General features: G+C 40.6%; 2 protein-coding genes across 2 annotated transcripts in view; both read left to right on the plus strand.

Moving 5' to 3' along the window:
• The window catches only part of cntn3a.2 (contactin 3a, tandem duplicate 2), a 34,569-nt gene extending 28,744 nt beyond the window's left edge, over positions 1-5,825 (plus strand). The window contains exon 23 of the mRNA XM_056385437.1: positions 1,054-5,825. Within this exon, the coding sequence (XP_056241412.1) occupies positions 1,054-1,151 (98 nt within the window). The 3' untranslated portion in view covers positions 1,152-5,825. The remainder of the gene's footprint in view (positions 1-1,053) is intronic.
• A 1,343-nt stretch (positions 5,826-7,168) lies between these two features.
• exosc10 (exosome component 10) lies at positions 7,169-17,537 on the plus strand. The gene is made up of 25 exons (XM_056384162.1): positions 7,169-7,342; positions 8,017-8,153; positions 8,629-8,752; positions 8,841-8,945; positions 9,497-9,656; positions 9,754-9,862; positions 9,947-10,022; positions 10,106-10,216; positions 10,421-10,564; positions 11,448-11,638; positions 11,824-11,980; positions 12,169-12,317; positions 12,512-12,562; positions 12,669-12,780; positions 12,887-12,934; positions 13,038-13,113; positions 13,193-13,302; positions 13,392-13,484; positions 13,577-13,645; positions 13,737-13,842; positions 13,922-13,995; positions 16,663-16,843; positions 16,962-17,026; positions 17,106-17,182; positions 17,287-17,537. Exons 1-25 carry the CDS (start codon positions 7,220-7,222, stop codon positions 17,315-17,317), a joined length of 2,679 nt encoding a protein of 892 aa, XP_056240137.1. The 5' UTR covers positions 7,169-7,219; the 3' UTR covers positions 17,318-17,537.
• Positions 17,538-18,307: the final 770 nt, after the last annotated feature.

The raw sequence follows: 18,307 nt of genomic DNA on the forward strand, positions 1-18,307 counted from the left end.
TTCAGCCGGGCCTCAATCTTTCAGGGCATCTATTTCTTTATTATTTGCCCACTCTTGTGAATGAAGTCACTTAACACTTTCTAAACCTGACAGGGACATTTTGTCCTCTGTTGACTCACCGTTACTTGTGTCCCCAGCCACCCCTGTTGGGTTCTTCCAGCCTTACGTTTTGCTGAAATATGCAGCACAATCCATCTCTGTCGCAGAGGTTGACTTCCTCTTTTACTAGATGCTATTACTGTCCTGTGGGAAACCAGCGGGGTGGGGGGGGGGGGTGGTCTTCTTCTGCTCTAAATGCTAATTTGCATTGTTGATATTCTGTGTTGAATCCCTGAAAACAGCAGTTGAGAGAGATAGATTTCCATGCTGGCTTTTCTTTTAAATTTCATTTGAAAAATAGGCTCCTTTTTTCTCCCAGAGATTCTTTGGATATTGCAAACAAAAATATGTGGGCAAAGCACATTAGCAGGCAAAAGAGAGTGCTTTGTTTACAGACACTAGTTGCTGGGAAACATCAGAAGTGGTTAGGAGGTTTCTTATGCATCAGTAATATATATTTTTATGCAGGAAATGGTTTAATATGGATTTTATGTCATTACAGGAAAGCAGTCAGAGATCTCTAAAGAGCTAATTGACTCACTTAAATCATACATGAGAAACTAATGATCAGAGCAAACTGCATTAGGTTTCTGGTCCCCTTACATCCAGCTCCCTTAATACATTTTTTACTTACAATCACAGAGACAAGCCAGGGCTTAAATGAGTTTTTAAGTACCCCTGTGAAACATAAGTTTTATGTTTTGGAAAGCCAAGTATCTCATTTTCAGCAAATCTGTTTTCACTTGTATCCACAGGTAACAGGGTGCTGAAAGTTTAAGATAAGAGTATTTCAGATGGATGTCCCAAAGTGTTGGTGCTGCTGCCTCCAGCAGGTTTCAACATCAGTTTATCATGTTTTTTTTTGTTGTTTGGTTTTTTTGTGTGTTTTGCTTGTGTGTGTGTGTGTGTGTGTGTGTGTGTGTGTGTGTGTGTGTGTGTGTGTGTGTGTTCCAGGTATGAGTGCCCGCGGCTCGAGAGCCTGGAGTGTGGACATCTCCCCCCTCTCCCTGCTCCTCGCCATTGCAGTATCAACATTGAGGTCAACGTCGTGACACAGTGACAGACTCAACGTTCAGTATTGGTATTTTTTTTATTTTTTTTTTAATTCGTGAAAATTGCCAACTTTTTTTTCTCTCTCTTTTTTTGGAGGTGACACCGTACAATTCTGCAGTGTTAGTTTGCAGGTAGGAAACAGCACAAGAATGGAGCGTGCTGTCAGATACTTGCTTAACAGTAAATGCTTGAGCTTTTTTCTTTTTTTCTTTTTTTTTCTTTTTTTTTCTTTTTTTTTTTTTACATGGGTCTGTTTTGACATTTTTGCTGGTTGGGAACAATGCTCCATTTCAAGTCTTTTTTTTTTTTTGGACTAGAATGATACAGATGCCTTACTTCCATTCATGTGCCAAAGTAGTTTCAGCCTTCTTGTTGTTATTGCAAAGATAGCTACATGCTTTCCTCAACATTTTACTCCTCACAGTTTCTTATTATTGCAGCTCTCAGTGTACCGTGCAGAGGGCCGTGATAAGAAGTTGTATTTTGTATTTTTGAATATTTTCAGTTTAACTCTCTACATCTGAATTGGCGAGCAGGAACATGTTCATTCGCCCGTGCCCGTGCCTTTGGAGATTCTTGTAACGGCGCCACTTATTGACTCTAGCCAATGATACTTAGTGTTTCAGGACATACTGCAGCCATCCTCATCTTTACGTGCTCCATTAAAAGTTGGTTGTGCCCCAGATGAAACTCATAAAATAGCCCACAGTGCCAGTGTTAGCCATTTACCTTCTATCATTTGATTGTGGAAAGCTGAATGTACCACGAGGGTTCCTGAAGGTTTTAAAGCCTCAGAGCAGTTATTGTGATAGCCCGCTGATTGATGGATTGGACTTTACTCTGCATTTACAAAGATTACATTTGCCTGTATACAGCAGTAGTGGGAGCGGTATACAGCAGCAAGTGCATTTCCTTCAACGCTAGTGCTGAAACAATCAACAGAAAATAATCAGCAGCAATCATTTAAGTCATTTATCAAAGAAAGATTGCCAAACATTCACTGGTTCCAGCTTCTCAAATATGTGCATTTGCTTCTTTTCTCTGTTTTAAACATAGGGTATTAAAACCCAGCAAGGTGCACGTTCCATTACAATCTATTTGCCCCCACAGGATCCGACTTGGAGGGTATTATCCCGCTTTATACCATAGCCACTTTCCAAAAAACTGCTATATGTCATCAAAATAAAAATATCAGTCATTCAATTACTTACATAACATCTGAGTTTTCTGCTGTTACAGTGATATCATGAAACACAGAGTAATACCTGTATCTTAAAACTGCTGCTGCAGCTAAGCAGCACACAGCTGATAGCAGGCAGAGAGCACTTTTCACAAAGCTGGGCTAAAGTGTTTGAGCCTGGTTCCACACATTCTCTGGCATGAAGTGAAACAAAATCCTAATTCATATTACATCATGTAATATCAGGCTATAGTCGAGTTCAAATCTTTACTAACTCTGAAATCACATTTAGAGTTAGATGAGAAGATCAATAACACTCTCACATCTGCCCGATAACTATGGCGGTAAAGCCAGGAGTCGATTAGCTTAGCATAGCATAAAGACTGGAGGCAGCTAGCCTGGCTTTGTCCAATGTTCACAAATACGCCTACCAGCACCTACGAAGCTCTACTAATTAACACGCTGTTTCTTCGTTTGTTGAATCAGTTAGGGGCCAGCATACTTCATCAGAACTGCTTGTGGGATTGTCGGCTCCACAGTTAATGCAGAGACATGAGAGTGGTATTGATTTCCTCGCCCGACTCCCAGCAGGAAAGCGAATAAGGACATTTCCCAAAATGTTGAACCATTTCTTTAAAGAGTAATTTCAGTGAATGCACCCAAATCACAAAATAGCACAGTGAAAATACGAGAACGGGGAATAGCAGGTTCAGTTTTTGAATGTGTGAGTCCATTCTTGACGTCTGGAAAAATTAACCTCAACTCAAGATCCACTTACTAGTTTTATCCAGAGCTTTCAACCATACACTATAAAAGCAAATTAGGTGTTTGCTCAGTTGTCAGGGATTATCATGAGACCCAAGTTCCTTACTTCAGTCACCTGACTGTGGTTATGTCAGCTGGACCAACTCTATGAGCAAACTCAACATTTGCTGATGAAGACTGTGAGATGTGGTTGAAAGCACAGCTTCAAATGGACTTTGAGTTAAGATTATTTTGTCAAACCAGCCAAACATTAGTGCATTCATTTATAATACCAAACAATTAGGTGCCAAAAGTGTCTGGTAATGGTTATCAAGCGTAAAGAGACACCTGCCCAGCCAATCAGAATCCAGAATCCTCAGTGGTCATGGTATATAGTCAGTCTTTTAGTTTTAGACTTGCTATAGCCATTGGTTGTATATAAAGATGGACAACACGTCTCCACTTCCTCCCACTTTACAAAAATGAAGCCAAAATACCCCAGACACTGGCGCCGCCATCTTGCACTGGTGATGTCATTTGGAGCCAGAGTCTGCGCAGTAGTGATCAGGATCCCACCCACCAACTCAATCGAGGGTCAATCACACCGTCAATCATTACATCACACCCCTTTTTATAGCGTCAAATAACTAATTCAAACCAAACTGAGGAGAGAAATGACCACTTGAACATAGAAATACCTAAAATGATAAAAAAACAAAACAAAACAAGCAATTTGAAAACGTCACCTTGGCCACTGGGAAGTAGTGATGCACATTTCTCACTCTTTTGAGACATTTTAGAGACTGAACTATAAATAGGAAATACAACTGTCTGATCCATCAATAATGAAAATAATCATTAGTGGCAGCCTTAGACTGCATCCATCTGGGCAGTGCACAGCTAGTGCCAGTCAACGTGTATCATCAGTCATTACAGTCAAGACAAGAGGTTTAAAGTGCTGCCGATTGTGCCAGTCTGATAATTGAAATCTAGCCACCAGCTTAGGCGTTACTTGGCAAAATGTATGGTCAGCTGTGTTTTAATAGTTTGTGATTCTGTTCTTTGTTGTCAGTTGTATTGGGCTTTTTTTTATGTGGTATATGTTGTCATTGTTCATTTATGTATTTAAGCGTAACCTCACTGCTCAGGTATTCAGACCTGCTTCACCCTATCTTTCAATCGCTGTAAAATGGCTGGAGCAGATAGATCAGAAATCTGTCAGCACAGAAAACAAAGCTCTATTTAACAGTGTGACTTGACAAATGGAAAGCCTGACATGTGCCATGATTTAGCAGACATTAAACCATCTTAATAAATTAAAGCAGGCCTGAGGGGCTTCTATGGGAGAAGGCATAGGAGTAATGGTACTAATGACACCCACACAAGACTAATATATCAGGATTTAGGGAGGACTAAATCAGGACAATCCCATCAGGATGAAACGAGAAAGATTCAAGTGTGTGTGTGTGTGTGTGTGTGTGTGTGTGTGTGTTTTGTTTGTTTCTGAGCATGCATGTGCGTGGTTATTCCCTAACCCACGGTGTCATGGGGAAGTGTTTTCAAGAAGACCGTACAGCTAAAAAAAGAAAAAAAATGTTTTATGTGCTTAGCCGTAGTTCAGGGCTTTGAGCAACTGAAAGCTTTGCGGACATTCAAATAGAGTAATACGAGGTCAGTATGGGAGGTTGAAATGTCGGTTTTTCTATCAAATTGCAAAGGATTGCCGGTGCAAAAGAGCAAGTGGGAAAAAAGCTCCACAAAACCAAGGCCAGGTCAGGTGCACCTTGCGAGATAAAATTTGTATTACATGTGAAGACAAAAGGTTTTCTTCCCCGATGAGTGTTAATACCTTTCTGAAAGCAGTCTTTGAATCCTGTTATGTTGTTCTTGTGGCTTTACGTGTGGTTAATCTGTATCCATTCTTTCATCACAGAATGTCATTGTTAAGCTAACAGGTGTTTACACAGGAAATGCATCTTTCCAGCTGATTTATTGATTATATAAACTGAAAAAAGACAACATTACACAGTTTATGAACTTGTGTCTTGGGAAGCATTGCCAGCCTCTTTGTTTTGTAACGTATCAGTACTGTGGAGATGTTTTAACTTTGATTTTCTCTCTTTTTTAATGTTTGCTATGGTTCCTGATTGTTTAATTCATTTTTTCTTCCGACAATTCTGCACAAAGGTCAAGTGTTGATTTAAAATAACAATTAAGAGCCCCCAACTCGGAGACCAAATTGTGGTGTCACACTTCCAATTCTAATTCTCAGTCAAACCCAGAATTTGAAAAAAGAAAAGAAGAAAAAAAAAAGGAAAACAGGAGCTGCTTTCACACACAGCCTTTTGGTGCAGTGACACAAACGCTGCCTGTTACAAGGTAGTCAGCCAGTGCACAGTTTGTCTTTTTATACCAATGCAACTTTACAATTTTCTTGCTACTTTCAGGATTAGAAAAGACAGAATTGATCATAAAATAAAAAATAAAAAAAAGAGTTACCTATAATTTGTAATTCCATAAGGATTATTGATAAAATACAATTACAGCTCTGGGTGACAACGCTTGGCCTTTCTGTTATGACTCCTCAGTATTTTGATGTCCAGGTGATCTCCGTGAGATCGTGGCATAAACGTTTTCACATTGAAAAGACATCAGCTGATCTTGATATGCTGAAGCTGTGCATGTATGATATCGTTTGGTGCATTTGTGTTTTCTAAAATGAGGGAGTTAATAAAAACAATTCACTGAGGATTTTGTCTTGGATTCATTTTTTTTAATTATGTGTGTCATTTTCAGCATCAGCAGTTTTAGTGTCTTCTACTGCAGAAGGAATTTGAGTGGTGCCTTGGGGCACCATCAAAGCTATAAAATGCATAATATTTCTGAAAAAGCATAAAAATGAGCATAAATGGCAACGGTAATGTCCTCTTCAGTGGATAAAGAACACATTTGCAAAGGCTTTTGCTGCATATTCTAATTGTTTTATAATAAGGACTATCATCACAGAGAATCAAATGTTTTGAATACTAACATCATGTGAAATACCTTAAAGAACACATAGTCTAAAACTAACATCAAGCAATTGGCTTTGAGCTGCAGCTTTTGCAAAGAATACTGATTCGTTTCCTCCGATTATTAGAGCATGTATCTGCTGAACTTCAGATACTTTCCACTAAAACAAAGGAATGACATGGAAAGCTACTGTGAAATATTGATTGAGCCAGTGTTGCAGAGATGCTTTTAAGATAATAAGAGGGAGAGGACCCTGTGAAGGGATCAATAGGAAGGGGAAGTGAAGAAAAGAGAGGTTTCTCCCTACACACCACAGATCATCCATAATGAGCTGGTGTGTCAATACTTCGGCAATGCCTCTTCACATGCTATTGACCACTGGATCACAACAGTAGCCCACTCTAACTTCTTTTACACCGGACACCAAAGGAAGTATCTTCATGTATGATTAGTATACCCACAGTATCACCTCAATTGCTGAGATATGGTTTAGATTGCTCTTACAGAGATATTAGTTAAGACATGGATTCTCCTCATATCCCCCCACCCCAACGCAGTGCACGTGCTGTAGCTTTGTTGCGGCACATTGCAAATGTCAATACCGCCCCCTGACGGTACCAGCGTCCTGGTGCAACACGTTGGTCAGGTTGGATGGGTGAGGCAACTCAGGGGGAGGTAAGGCTGTGTCTGCAGTGTTGCTGCAATGAATGGGTGCACTGACGACCACAATAAAGGAAGATGAAGATTAACAAGTAACATAAACAGTCTTGATTTGGATCTCACGCTGAGCGGTAGTCAACATATAGCTTTTTAAATCTATTTGATTTAATTGTCAGCTTTCTTTGTCCTTATGAACTGCACTAACCTGTATGAAATGTGCTATATGATTGATTGATTGATTGATTGATTGATTGATTGATTGATTGATTGATTGATTGATTGATTGATTGATTGATTGATTGATTGATTGATTGATTGATTAAATTGTAGAAAATAAACTCCGCGCATTTACTCCAGGCCGTCAGGTGGCGCTGTCTCTACCTCAGCGTCCCCTCTGTGTCGCTCGGGGGAAAACAGTGAGAACAGAAGCTGCTTCCTGCGGCTCACATGTACACAGTACCAGCCTGAACGATGGCTACTTCAAAGAGTAATGATTCCACAAACAGTGGCCCTCAAAACAGCACTTCAGACACTAACGACGAGGAAAAAGCCGAGCTGTGTCCAGGTTTTAAAGACGTGGACGCCTTCGTTAAAGTGAGTCAACTAACCAAACCGGAGACAGAGTTTCAGGGCTAGCAGTCAGTGTCAGTGTGGCAACGTGGAAGCTCTTGTTGGCTACGAGCTGTAGTCACATTATAAGTTAGGTGCTGGTAGAAAACATGTACAGTTAACTGTTGAGACAGGATCTTGTTTGATGTTTGTACTCGTAGGTTTCAACGCAGCGGTCGATATTAGAATTATGCCCTATTTAGTGTGCTAATTAGTTAGCCTGATAGTACGTCTAACACGGGCTAAATGTTTATCTCACGTGGGAGTACAAGTACATTTGCATATTTGACGAATCAGTCGATTTAAAATTATTGACAGCTTTTAAATTGCACACTTAGAACCAGCTTTCGCAAAACTCAAACCAATTTAACTTAGTTTAAGTTAGCTAGCTAAAGTGGTGGCTATTAAATGGAGCAAGCTAATATCCAAATATAAGAAGCAGATATTTGACGTCTGTACAAGATTCATATCTACTGCATAGGAACAACATTCTTGTTTTGAAAACCCCAACAGGACATGAAACATCAAACTATAAAGCAGAAAAAAACATCTAATTTCAGTGTTTTCCTGCTTTGCGTTTTTAGTTGTACTACATTTGATCATATTGAAACATTTACAAAAGGTACCCATTAACAGCTCAGCCTGTCTCTCCTCTGCAGTATGGATTGGGTGCCGTATTATCAGCCACCAAAGCATCTGCCGGGTTACCTCAAGCAGGAGATGAATATGATTTCTATCGGAGCTTCCCAGGCTTCCAGGAGTTCTGTGAAAGTCAAGGAGATAAGCTCCTGCACTGGTGAGTATATGGTATGCTGCTGCTTCCTTTCAGTCAGACTTTCATCTGTCTGCCAATATTTGCTCCACCTGTCGCTCATAAGACTCAAACCCCCTGCCACTGACGAAGAAAACTTATACTCTTGTCTTGTCAGTAGCTGTGGTGTTGTCCTAACGTGTCTTGACTTTTAAGACTGAGGAAAGATGGATTCTAGCAGTTTGAGGAATATTACACTACCTGACTACACACTGCGACAATACTTTCCTGATGATTTCACAGTCTATGATTGCTCTGCTCAATGTTTCCTGATTACATTTGTCGGACCCATGACATCACATCCTGTTTCAATGCTGAGGATCTGGCAATTTTATTGGCCTGAAAGCAGGTCTGACTGAGCCTTAGACATGCAAACAGAAGAGTGGGTTTGATGAGTAACCTGCCGAGTGCTGGTTTTCAATAAAAGATATTAATTCTTTTCCCTGTTTCCCTGTATCAGCATGAGTCAGATAATGCAGCACCACGGCTGCAGATCACATATGAGAGAGCGGAACAAGCTGACGGGGCTGGAGGAGAGATTTGACTTGGTTGTGGACTCCAATGATGTCATCCTTGAAAGAGCGGTATGACCTGCAGCTCTGGTGTTTTCTGGTGGTGTTTCTTCATGGAAAGTATCTGCAAACCAACCCAGTTCTTGTATCTGATTTCCAGGGGATTCTTCTTGATGAAGCTGACGGGGTGAACAGGAGCCAGCAGCCTGTTATGCCTGCAGGGTTTCAGCCTCCCAAGATTGTCGTTTCCAGCTGGAATCGCAAGGTTGGCTAATTAACCTCTTAGCTCCTCTACTGCAGATCCCAGTCTCTGTTTTGGACTGCGTTCGAGCTGAAACATTATGTGCCAGTTCTGGCATTCAAGCACTTAACTAGTGCTTTAAATGCTTGTTTATGTTTATTTTCTTAATTATTTTTTGGGAGCACTTGATAAACATTCATAAAGGGATGTCACAAGATCCAATACTTTGGTATCAAGTCGACACTGAAATTCTAAAAACATGGTGGTACTTATTTTTTGATAGAAGCGAGGGGCCATGAATATTGTAGGTACTGGAGATAATAAAAAAAATGCAAACTGTGTCACAGAGCATTTCAAATGAAAGGGGGAATACCTCAAGCCTATCTCTGCACCTCAAAGACAGGCGTCCGGATCTGGGCACAGCATTCAGGCTGATAAGAGCAGCATGTTATCAAAATGTTAATGTTATTTTCAACAGTATAATGGTACCAACTTCCAAATTTCTGGACTTGTGACATCTCTATATTCATACTGGTGCTTCAGCCCTTTTGGTAAACAATGCTTTTATTGATCAGAGTTCAGGCTCTGGCAGTCGTTCTGAGATGTTCCGACTGCTCCACGCCAAGAACGTTGCAAGGCCTCAGCTGAAATTCAAGGAAAAAGTTGACAACAGCAACACACCATTTGTTCCCAAGATCTTCATCAAGCCCAATGCAATAAAGTCTCTTCCTTCTTGTAAGACTTACTTCTCACTTTAATTTTCTTCCCATTAGTTTTTTTTCCATAACATTAATTTAACTTAAAATCGAAACTCTCTGCTTTGCAATCATAGATTTTACCAACAAACAAATCCGTAAAGAGAGACCAGAGGACCTGGATGTCCCGGCTGCCCTGGCTGACTTCATTCACCAACAGAGAACTCAGGAACATGTTGAAGACATGTAAGAGTTGTCGGTTGTGTTATATTAACATTCTGTATTTAATCATCTCTTATTCATCTAAACCAAAGCTTTTGATCCGTGTAGGTTTGCACATCCATACCAATATGAATTGGACCATCTGGCAATACCAGAAAGCCTCCTGTCTAAGCCAGAACCACAGGCAAGTTACAGTGATCCTGTAATATGATCCTCTCGTTGTTGGTGAGGCCTCTATCTAATCTGTTATGTGTGGATTATTTTTAGATGTACAAACCAATCGCTGAGACCAAGTGCTCCTTCATTGACGCCCTGGAGGATCTGGTGGCTCTGAATGAGAAGCTGTGCAGATTAACCGAATTTGCAGTGGACCTTGAGGTACAACGGTCACTTACATGATTTGATGCCAAACAACATATGGTACATTTGTGAGGCGTATAATGTTAAACCTTTGTGTCAGGAAGGATCATGCAGCCTCGGTAAATTTAGTTTGCTGTTGTTTGGGCTGCTGCACAGCTGTCCTTTCGTAGTGTAGCAGATGGATGAGGACACATTTTGTTAACACTCTGTTCTCTGTCGCAGCACCATTCCTACAGGAGTTTTCTCGGCCTCACCTGTCTGATGCAGATTTCCACCAGAGAGGAGGACTTCATCATCGACACCTTGGAGCTCCGCAGCGAGATGTACATCCTGAATGAGTCGTTCACTGACCCGACTATTGTCAAGGTAGGAAGTCTTCCACAAATTGTTTGTCCCTGTATCGTTTTCTATGACTTTAACCGCCCCTAAAGGAAAGATGAGATTACACGGCTCATTAGATTTGTTTTGAAAATGAGCAATTGCAAGGTCTGTGTGGCTGTTTTCCACTGATTTTTTTTTTTTTTCTTTCTTTTATATTGTTGTTCAGTTTTTGCAAACATTCCTATTCAGCAGCTTAATCATCTGTGGATGTGAAATCTGAGGACATGGCATCTGTGCTCAACACAGTTTAACAACAGAATGCAAAGAGTAACCACACTTGAAAGATATTATATTATATAGAAGAGATATTTCTGGTGCTGTACCTTTTTGGTTTTACTTCTAAATAGGTGGTTTAGAAAATTAAACTGAGGATATAAATATTTCTTTTATGATGACCTGGAGAATATATTTTTTTGATGACGGCCCAGACTACCTTCCAAGCATGTGAACAGTTTAATCATCCTTTTGACATTAGACAGGAAACCTGGAGAAGAAAATCTCTAAGTTTGTAATGATTTAATCTTGGCACCTCTGAGTCTGAACTTCTTTGAGGCGTCTCGGAGCCCCATTGTCTTCAAACATGTTTAATAAAGTTGGCGAGTGTCCTGTGGTGCGTGGGAGCCACCATGACTCACACACTGCGGGGCACCTGTGAGAAAGTGCGGTGCGTGGGATTGATCTACAGAAAGATGATGTGAAAATAAGCCAAATGAAAAAAATGTCACATGGTGTGTCCCCAGTTTTTAATATATTTTTGGTTGGAATATTTTCTTTATCTAAGCAGTAAAATATACATGTTTTTTTTTTAAATAAGCTGGCGCCTCATTAGATTGGCTTCAGCTGAATGAGCTTTCTTTCCTGTTCTCAGGTGTTTCATGGCGCTGACTCTGACATGGAGTGGCTCCAGAGGGACTTCGGCTTGTATGTCGTCAACCTTTTTGACACGCATCAGGCCAGCCGAGCTTTGAACCTGGCCAGACATTCCCTCGACCACCTGCTCAAACACTTCTGCAACGTGGACTCAGACAAACGCTACCAGCTGGCCGACTGGAGGATTCGGTATGGAGAAGCCATTTGACGCTTAATTTTTTTTTTTTGCCATATCTGTGGCATGTAGTTTCTTTTTAACAGGAAAATACATCATGCATTTCAGGTTGTTTGTAACATTTGCCATAAAAGAAGTAGAATTATTATTCACTTGCGGCAGTTGAAAAAATAAATTGTCCCATAACTTGGCTTTGCAGCCCTTTGCCAGATGAGATGGTGCAGTACGCGCGCACAGACACACACTACCTCCTTTACATCTACGACTCTGTGAGGGCGCAGCTCTTGGACTTCAACCACGGGCAGACTGGCCTGCTGCAGTGTGTCTGGAACAAGAGCAAGGATATTTCCCTAAAGGTGTCCACAAATCACACTTCATACACAACCAAGATTAAACTGACACTCCTATACCAATATTCTCTATCCAGTAGTTGCACAGTTTCTTTATTGCTTTCATATTTTTGAATTTCCACACTATAATCTCCTACAATTTCTGACATTTGTCATGATTCACTCTATTCCCCCCACCCTCCACTTCCATACAGAAATACTTGAAGCCTATATACACAGAGGAGTCGTATTTGGAGCTGCAGAGGAAGCAGAAAAAGTCTTTTAACACCCAGCAGCTCACTGCCTTCAGACTGCTGTTTGCCTGGAGGGACAAGCTGGCCAGGCAGGAAGATGAAAGCACCGGGTAGGCTGTTTGGAAATGGATGGACTTGCTGTTCTGGAAATCTGCACAAGCTTTTTTTCTTATATTTATAGTTTGTGCCCAGCCAGATTTTTGCAACCCCCATGACTTTGTGACAATCCCCCAGCTTTTAGAAGAATTCATAGTCTTTCCACATCTTCCTTCACGTGTTTTAATGTAGTTATTTGTGTGTTTAGATATGTCCTGCCCACTCACATGATGAGCAAGATATCTGAAGAGCTGCCCAAGTAAGTTGATTAGATGTACCACTAAATGTTTTATTCATTCACAGGGTAATATTCTTTTAGTGTTTTTATTCATAACCTCCAGCACAGTTTGTCTTTATTTACCCAGAGAGCCTCAGGGCATCATTGCCTGCTGTAACCCTGTACCCCCACTGGTGAGGCAGCAGGTCAATGAGCTCCATTTGTTAGTGCAGCAAGGAAGAGAAATGCCTCTTCTTAAGGTGAGAAAAGATGGGTGTCAGCAGTGGGTATATGATGTTTTGTCTGTGATGCCATTTCAGTGTTTGTGTGTGTGCATCTAGTCATGGTTTTCTGCACTTCACACAGGCTGAGATTGCAGCTCAAAAGAAGAAGGGACTTACACCCATAAAAAAGGTTGGTTATAAATGATTAAACCAGATGGAATCATTATCACATACATTTTGGATTCAGTTTTCGTTGAAGCCGCAACTTGATGTGATCTTGTATCATTTTCCAGCCAGAGGTCACATTGTTTGGTCCTCATGACACCTCCAGGGTCTCTGTGAGCGATCTCCCCCAGTTTCCTCCCGATGGTAATTCATCTTGTATATTATCCTGGTTGATTTTAATATTTTAACCTGACTGGCCTTAAGCAAATGTATTTCCTTTCAGAGCTGCCTGTTAAACAAGGAATGCTTTTCTCAGAAGATGAGCACAAAATGGACGTTGATCTACAGAAAACAATTGGTCTCATAGCACCACCTAAAATCACACTGTTTGAGGTAGACGTCAACTTTCAGTTTACTTTATTCAGTCTGTTGGTTCATACGAAACTGGGAGCTAATGTGAGGACTCTGCTTCCTTTTTGAAGGAACTGGAAACAAAAAATGACCAAGAGTCCCTTTCTGTTGCTCACATGAAAGCCAGACGTATCATCGAGTCTTTTGAAAACCCTTTCAGAATGGTAAGATATGACCAGTGACTCATCTTCAGTATTATTTGTGTTTTATTCAACCAGACACACAGTATTTAATTATCTTCTTTTTGGATTTTTAGTATTTGCCCGCCCCTGATGTGCACATCAACAAGAATGCCAAATTTGACCCATCTTCAAAAATATTTGAGGTAATCAAACAGCTCCATACATACTCCGTTCATTGATGTCCAGGCGTGTTTGTGTTTGAACGTTGATCACTGTACCGTCTCACGTTTACAGATCAGTAAAAGATGGAAACTGCAGAGTAGTGAACAGCAACAGAAGGAGTTAGAGGCCAAGAGGAAAGCCAAGCAAGAAGCAAAGGAACAGGCGAAGAAAGAGACAGGTAATGTGCTCTAACTCAACCTAAATGTACACTTTTTAAAGTAATGTTCCTCACTGTGTTTTAATGCTGATTTCCGCAGAGGAAAGAAACAAGGCTAAACAGAGCTACCAGGAGTCTCTCCAGGACGTTGCTACTGTTCGCCAGCAAGCAGCGGTGAGTCATTTTGCATTCTCGTCCTTCCATCTCCTCCTTTCCACCTCAGATAGGCCTTGCACTCTTGTCAACTTCACTGTTGAGGTCCCTGTTGGGGAAAGTACAAATCCATGAAAAACACGAGTTACATTTACCCATGAGTCTGGCACAGCATATTAAAGATAGAGCTTTAATAGCCAGTCTCACCCTCTGCAATGCCCCCCATTTTCTTAAGACGTGGCTGGTATTTCTGCACATAAATATGGTGACTCACAAGCCAGTCAACATCTGCTGCCAGTCTGCAGCACCCAGCATGTTATTGGCTTTTTAGTATTTATATCTATCCCCTGATGTGTCTGGGGAAGAGGAACGTGCATCTTGGGATTGGAGCATTAGAGACATGTCCTCCACTCATCAAATGCTCTTCTTTCCCCCTGGGGAACAACAATAGCTGCTTTTTCGCCAAAAGCCCACTTCTTGTTAGCTCTGTCTCTCTGGAGGGTTGCTTGGCTCCCTCCGGCTTGGTCGCTCATACACATTCTTGCCACCATATGGTGTTTCCTCTCAGAAAAAAAAAAGTCTCAGTACTTCATCTTCTGTTCCACCGTGCAGGAGAACAGAAAAGAACGGTTCCCACCATTTGATCCTTGTTTCTGTCTCTGCCGGGGGCATCGCTTCCCTTCAGCCTTTCAATGTGTAAAGCCCTGAGCCGTCAATCGCTAGCGCACACAGTAATGGTATGCACCACAGTAATCCATTGTGTGATGATGGCTCAAGTGAAAAGTAGGTTTTAGGGCGCTCCCTGCCGAAACGGCTCCTTCAAATAAGCGCGTCGGCATGCATCATAGTCAGAGGCGTTGGCAGTAGCACTTGAAAGTAACACTCGTCAACCTGCCAACTGCAGGCAAATATTGGCTGTGCGAGCTGACTGTCAGTTTCAGCCAGCACGTTGGCAGTGAAGATTTCTTGTCTAATTTCAGTTTGAAAGAAAGCTTTGTGGTTTTCCAAAGCTTTGGAAACTGCACTGATATTATGATTGATGGTAAGAAGGGTGTGTGCTGTGATCAGGCTCTAGCATCAATGGCATTCTGTTCGCCTGTAATATTTTTTAATTGGAATAAGTGATGTCAGTAAAAATCATTGACATCCTCTTATCAAACTCATAAATAAGGCTGATGAATGCTGTTGTGGAAAAAATGTCTTGGCAGATTTGTATGTCATGAAGGTGTAACCTCCGAGGTGACACTGGCGTCGTCATTAACACCTTATGCTGCTGTTGTAGTCAATACCGTGAAGCCACGCGGAAAGCCTTCCCTCGTGGATTAAAAAACAGACTGTCTTATGTGAACAGAGGGAAGCAGAGTCACAACAACATGATCAGATGAGACCCTAAAGAAGTCGTCGTTTAAAGTGAAAAATGAATGGTAGATTCTGGGATATTAGCATCAAGCTTCAGCCACTAACCTGCTGGTTTCAGAACTACAACTGTCGAACTCAACAATTTACCTTCACTAACCACAGAGTTGAATATTTTTTAAATGTACCTGCATAAAAGTGGAACATTTTAGTTACTTTATCATTATATACAATTATTTAATTATGATGTGTTTCTTCTTCATCTTAAGCCACACAACAGCCACCCTCTGTCTTCTGTGCATGTCTGACAACCCCTCACAGTGTGGTGTGTTTGCCTCATCAATAGAAATTTAACAAATCAGTTTTTTAGAGCAGAGTGAGGATTTTGACCTGTAGATGGCGGCAGATCAGGGTTTTTCAACTTGATACTGTGTCAATATAATGTTGACTTGAGGAAGTTACTGTAATACACAAGGAACATATGCACTTTTGTTTTTACTCCCATTTTGTTGAGTTGAAATAAAAGATCTAAGATTTTGTCCTACAGACAGAGGGTTTATTTTTCTTACATCTTGTTCACTAATGTGTTCAAATCTGTGTTGGTGAGCACTTCTTTGCCAAGAGAATGCATCCACCTGACAAGTGTTGCACATCCAGATGCTGATTAATGCACAGCATGGTTGGGCTGGTCACAATAAAAGGCCATTATGTAATGTGCAGCTTTGATTTGATAATGGGCGTTTGTTAGGCACTGAACTATGGGTTTGACGTCACTTGAGCTACATATGTGCATTTTTTGGGGGGGCAGGGTTTTGGCTCAGAAAACGAGTCGGTATCTGATGTGACTCATTTGTCTCATTTAGTGCGAAACATTTGATCAGGTTTTTGATTGAGGCCTGTGAAATCTTGGAAAACTCATGAAAAATGGGAGTAAAAACAAAAGTGTTGCATGTATATTTTTGTTAAGTATAATTCTTTCACTCAGAGGCCCATATGGTAGAAATTCTTAACTGTGCTTTGTTGTTAAGTATATTTAGCAAATGATGCCAGTTACTGTCAGTCTTTTTATAATTCCATTTATTTCCTTAAAGATTCCCTTTATCTGTGGGCTTCATCTGCTTGGAAAAATCAAACCCAGATCATTAAAGAAAATCATAATGAGAGCTCTGTCTGATTACTTGTACAACAAAACTACTTGTCCCATAGCTGGGAACAGTCATCCAACACTGTTCATTATCCCGTTAGTTTAATAAAGTACATACATTTAAGAATACATAAAAAAAAAAGTTTATTCTAAGTACAGAATATAATGTTGCTGATCAATTTCATTAGGAATCGGCAAAAGGAGGCGGGAAGAAAAGGGAGAGGGTTGCCAGCGAGGTTGGAGAGTCAACTCCCAAACCGAGTAAGAAGCTGATGAAATCAGCAGTGAAGCCCCAGATGACTGAACCACCTCCCCAAGACAGCTTCACACCCTTCGACTACAGTCAGTCAGACCTCAATGTCTTTGCTGGTAAGCATATGTGATATTTTTTCACCTAACTGAATAAATCACTACTTACTGTATATTCAGTTAGATTTGCTGTACATTAAACATTCAGTCACATCACTGCACCTTCTTTGTTTTACAGATACCAAATCTAAGGACAACGCACAGTTTGATCCAAACCGGAAAGGCCATGATTTTAAGAAAAAGGTAGAGGTTTGTTAATTAATTTGTTTATTCAACTGCATATATTTTATTAGTGATTGATGAATTTAAATCTTTTGCCCAGAAAAATCCCAAGGGACAAAAATCCAACTTTGGAGCCGGAAACCGAAGTATGTCGTACCTGGCTGGAAAATCTGATAGGTAAACATATACAATATACAGTCTAAGAGTTGTTTTTTTTGCCTCTGCAAATTCAGACATTTCAGTTTGGTTTGTTAACCATTCTCTCTGTTTATTTACTACAGGGGATTCCGGCACAACTGGCCCAAAAGATAGACTCTCCTCTGTATTATTTTCTGTCTTATTTTAAAACGTTTCTCTTCCTGCAGAAACAATGACCTCCTTTTTTGCCTTCCTGCAAATGAAATTCAGTATTTCAATGTTTAATGAATTTCAAAGTGTATTTTTTTCATCTGTGGAACAGTTTACCATGTAAATATGTGGAAGCACAGACCTCTCCATTAAAGATGATTTTAGAGGAAAAAGCTTTTGTCTACATTTTTGAGCTTGAATTACCACAAGTCACACAGGGAACTATAAGTTTTAACACATATTTGAAGAGCATGACAGTACATGACTCCATGAGACATGAGGCATTTGAATTGTACATATCTGCTGCTGCTACAACAACTTCTTCTGGAGAGGCTTTCCACAAGATTTTGAAACCTGGCTGCAGGGATTTGATGCCATTCAGCAATCCCAATCTGTCCCAAAGGAGGGATCTGTGCAGACCCAGTCAAGTTTTTTTTTAACACCAAACTCTGAAAACCATCTGGACATCAGTTTGTGCATGGGAGCACTGCCACAAAGTTGAAAGAACACTATTCTTTTCAATATCATTATGTGCTGTAACATTAAGATTTGCTTAAAAACAAAAGGGTTCCAGCCCTGTACCCCAGAAAAACAGCCACAGACAGAACGTGCAAGTGTGGATAAGGGTATCCACATACCTTTGGCCATATTGTGTAAAACATGGGATTAAAAAGGGCTTTCATTCAAATTGTGCAGCAGGTTTACTAACCGCAATACCAACAATTGTTTCTTTTCTGTAATGTTCAAAGTTACATCAGTATTGTATAAAAGATTATCGCCGCCGATATTCAGCATTTTGACGCATATCGGCATCGGCCTTTTTTAAAATTCGACAGCCGATAGGAGATCAATTTAAAACTGGGTTATTTTGGCTCTGATGCAGCCGCGTCTCTCTGTCTGCTGTCACTACTCTGTTGCCAGCATTGTCCCACCCACAGCACCATCTGATTGGTT

The sequence above is a fragment of the Seriola aureovittata genome, chromosome 9 (assembly GCF_021018895.1).
Source record: "Seriola aureovittata isolate HTS-2021-v1 ecotype China chromosome 9, ASM2101889v1, whole genome shotgun sequence".
NCBI classification, from domain to species: Eukaryota; Metazoa; Chordata; class Actinopteri; order Carangiformes; family Carangidae; genus Seriola; species Seriola aureovittata.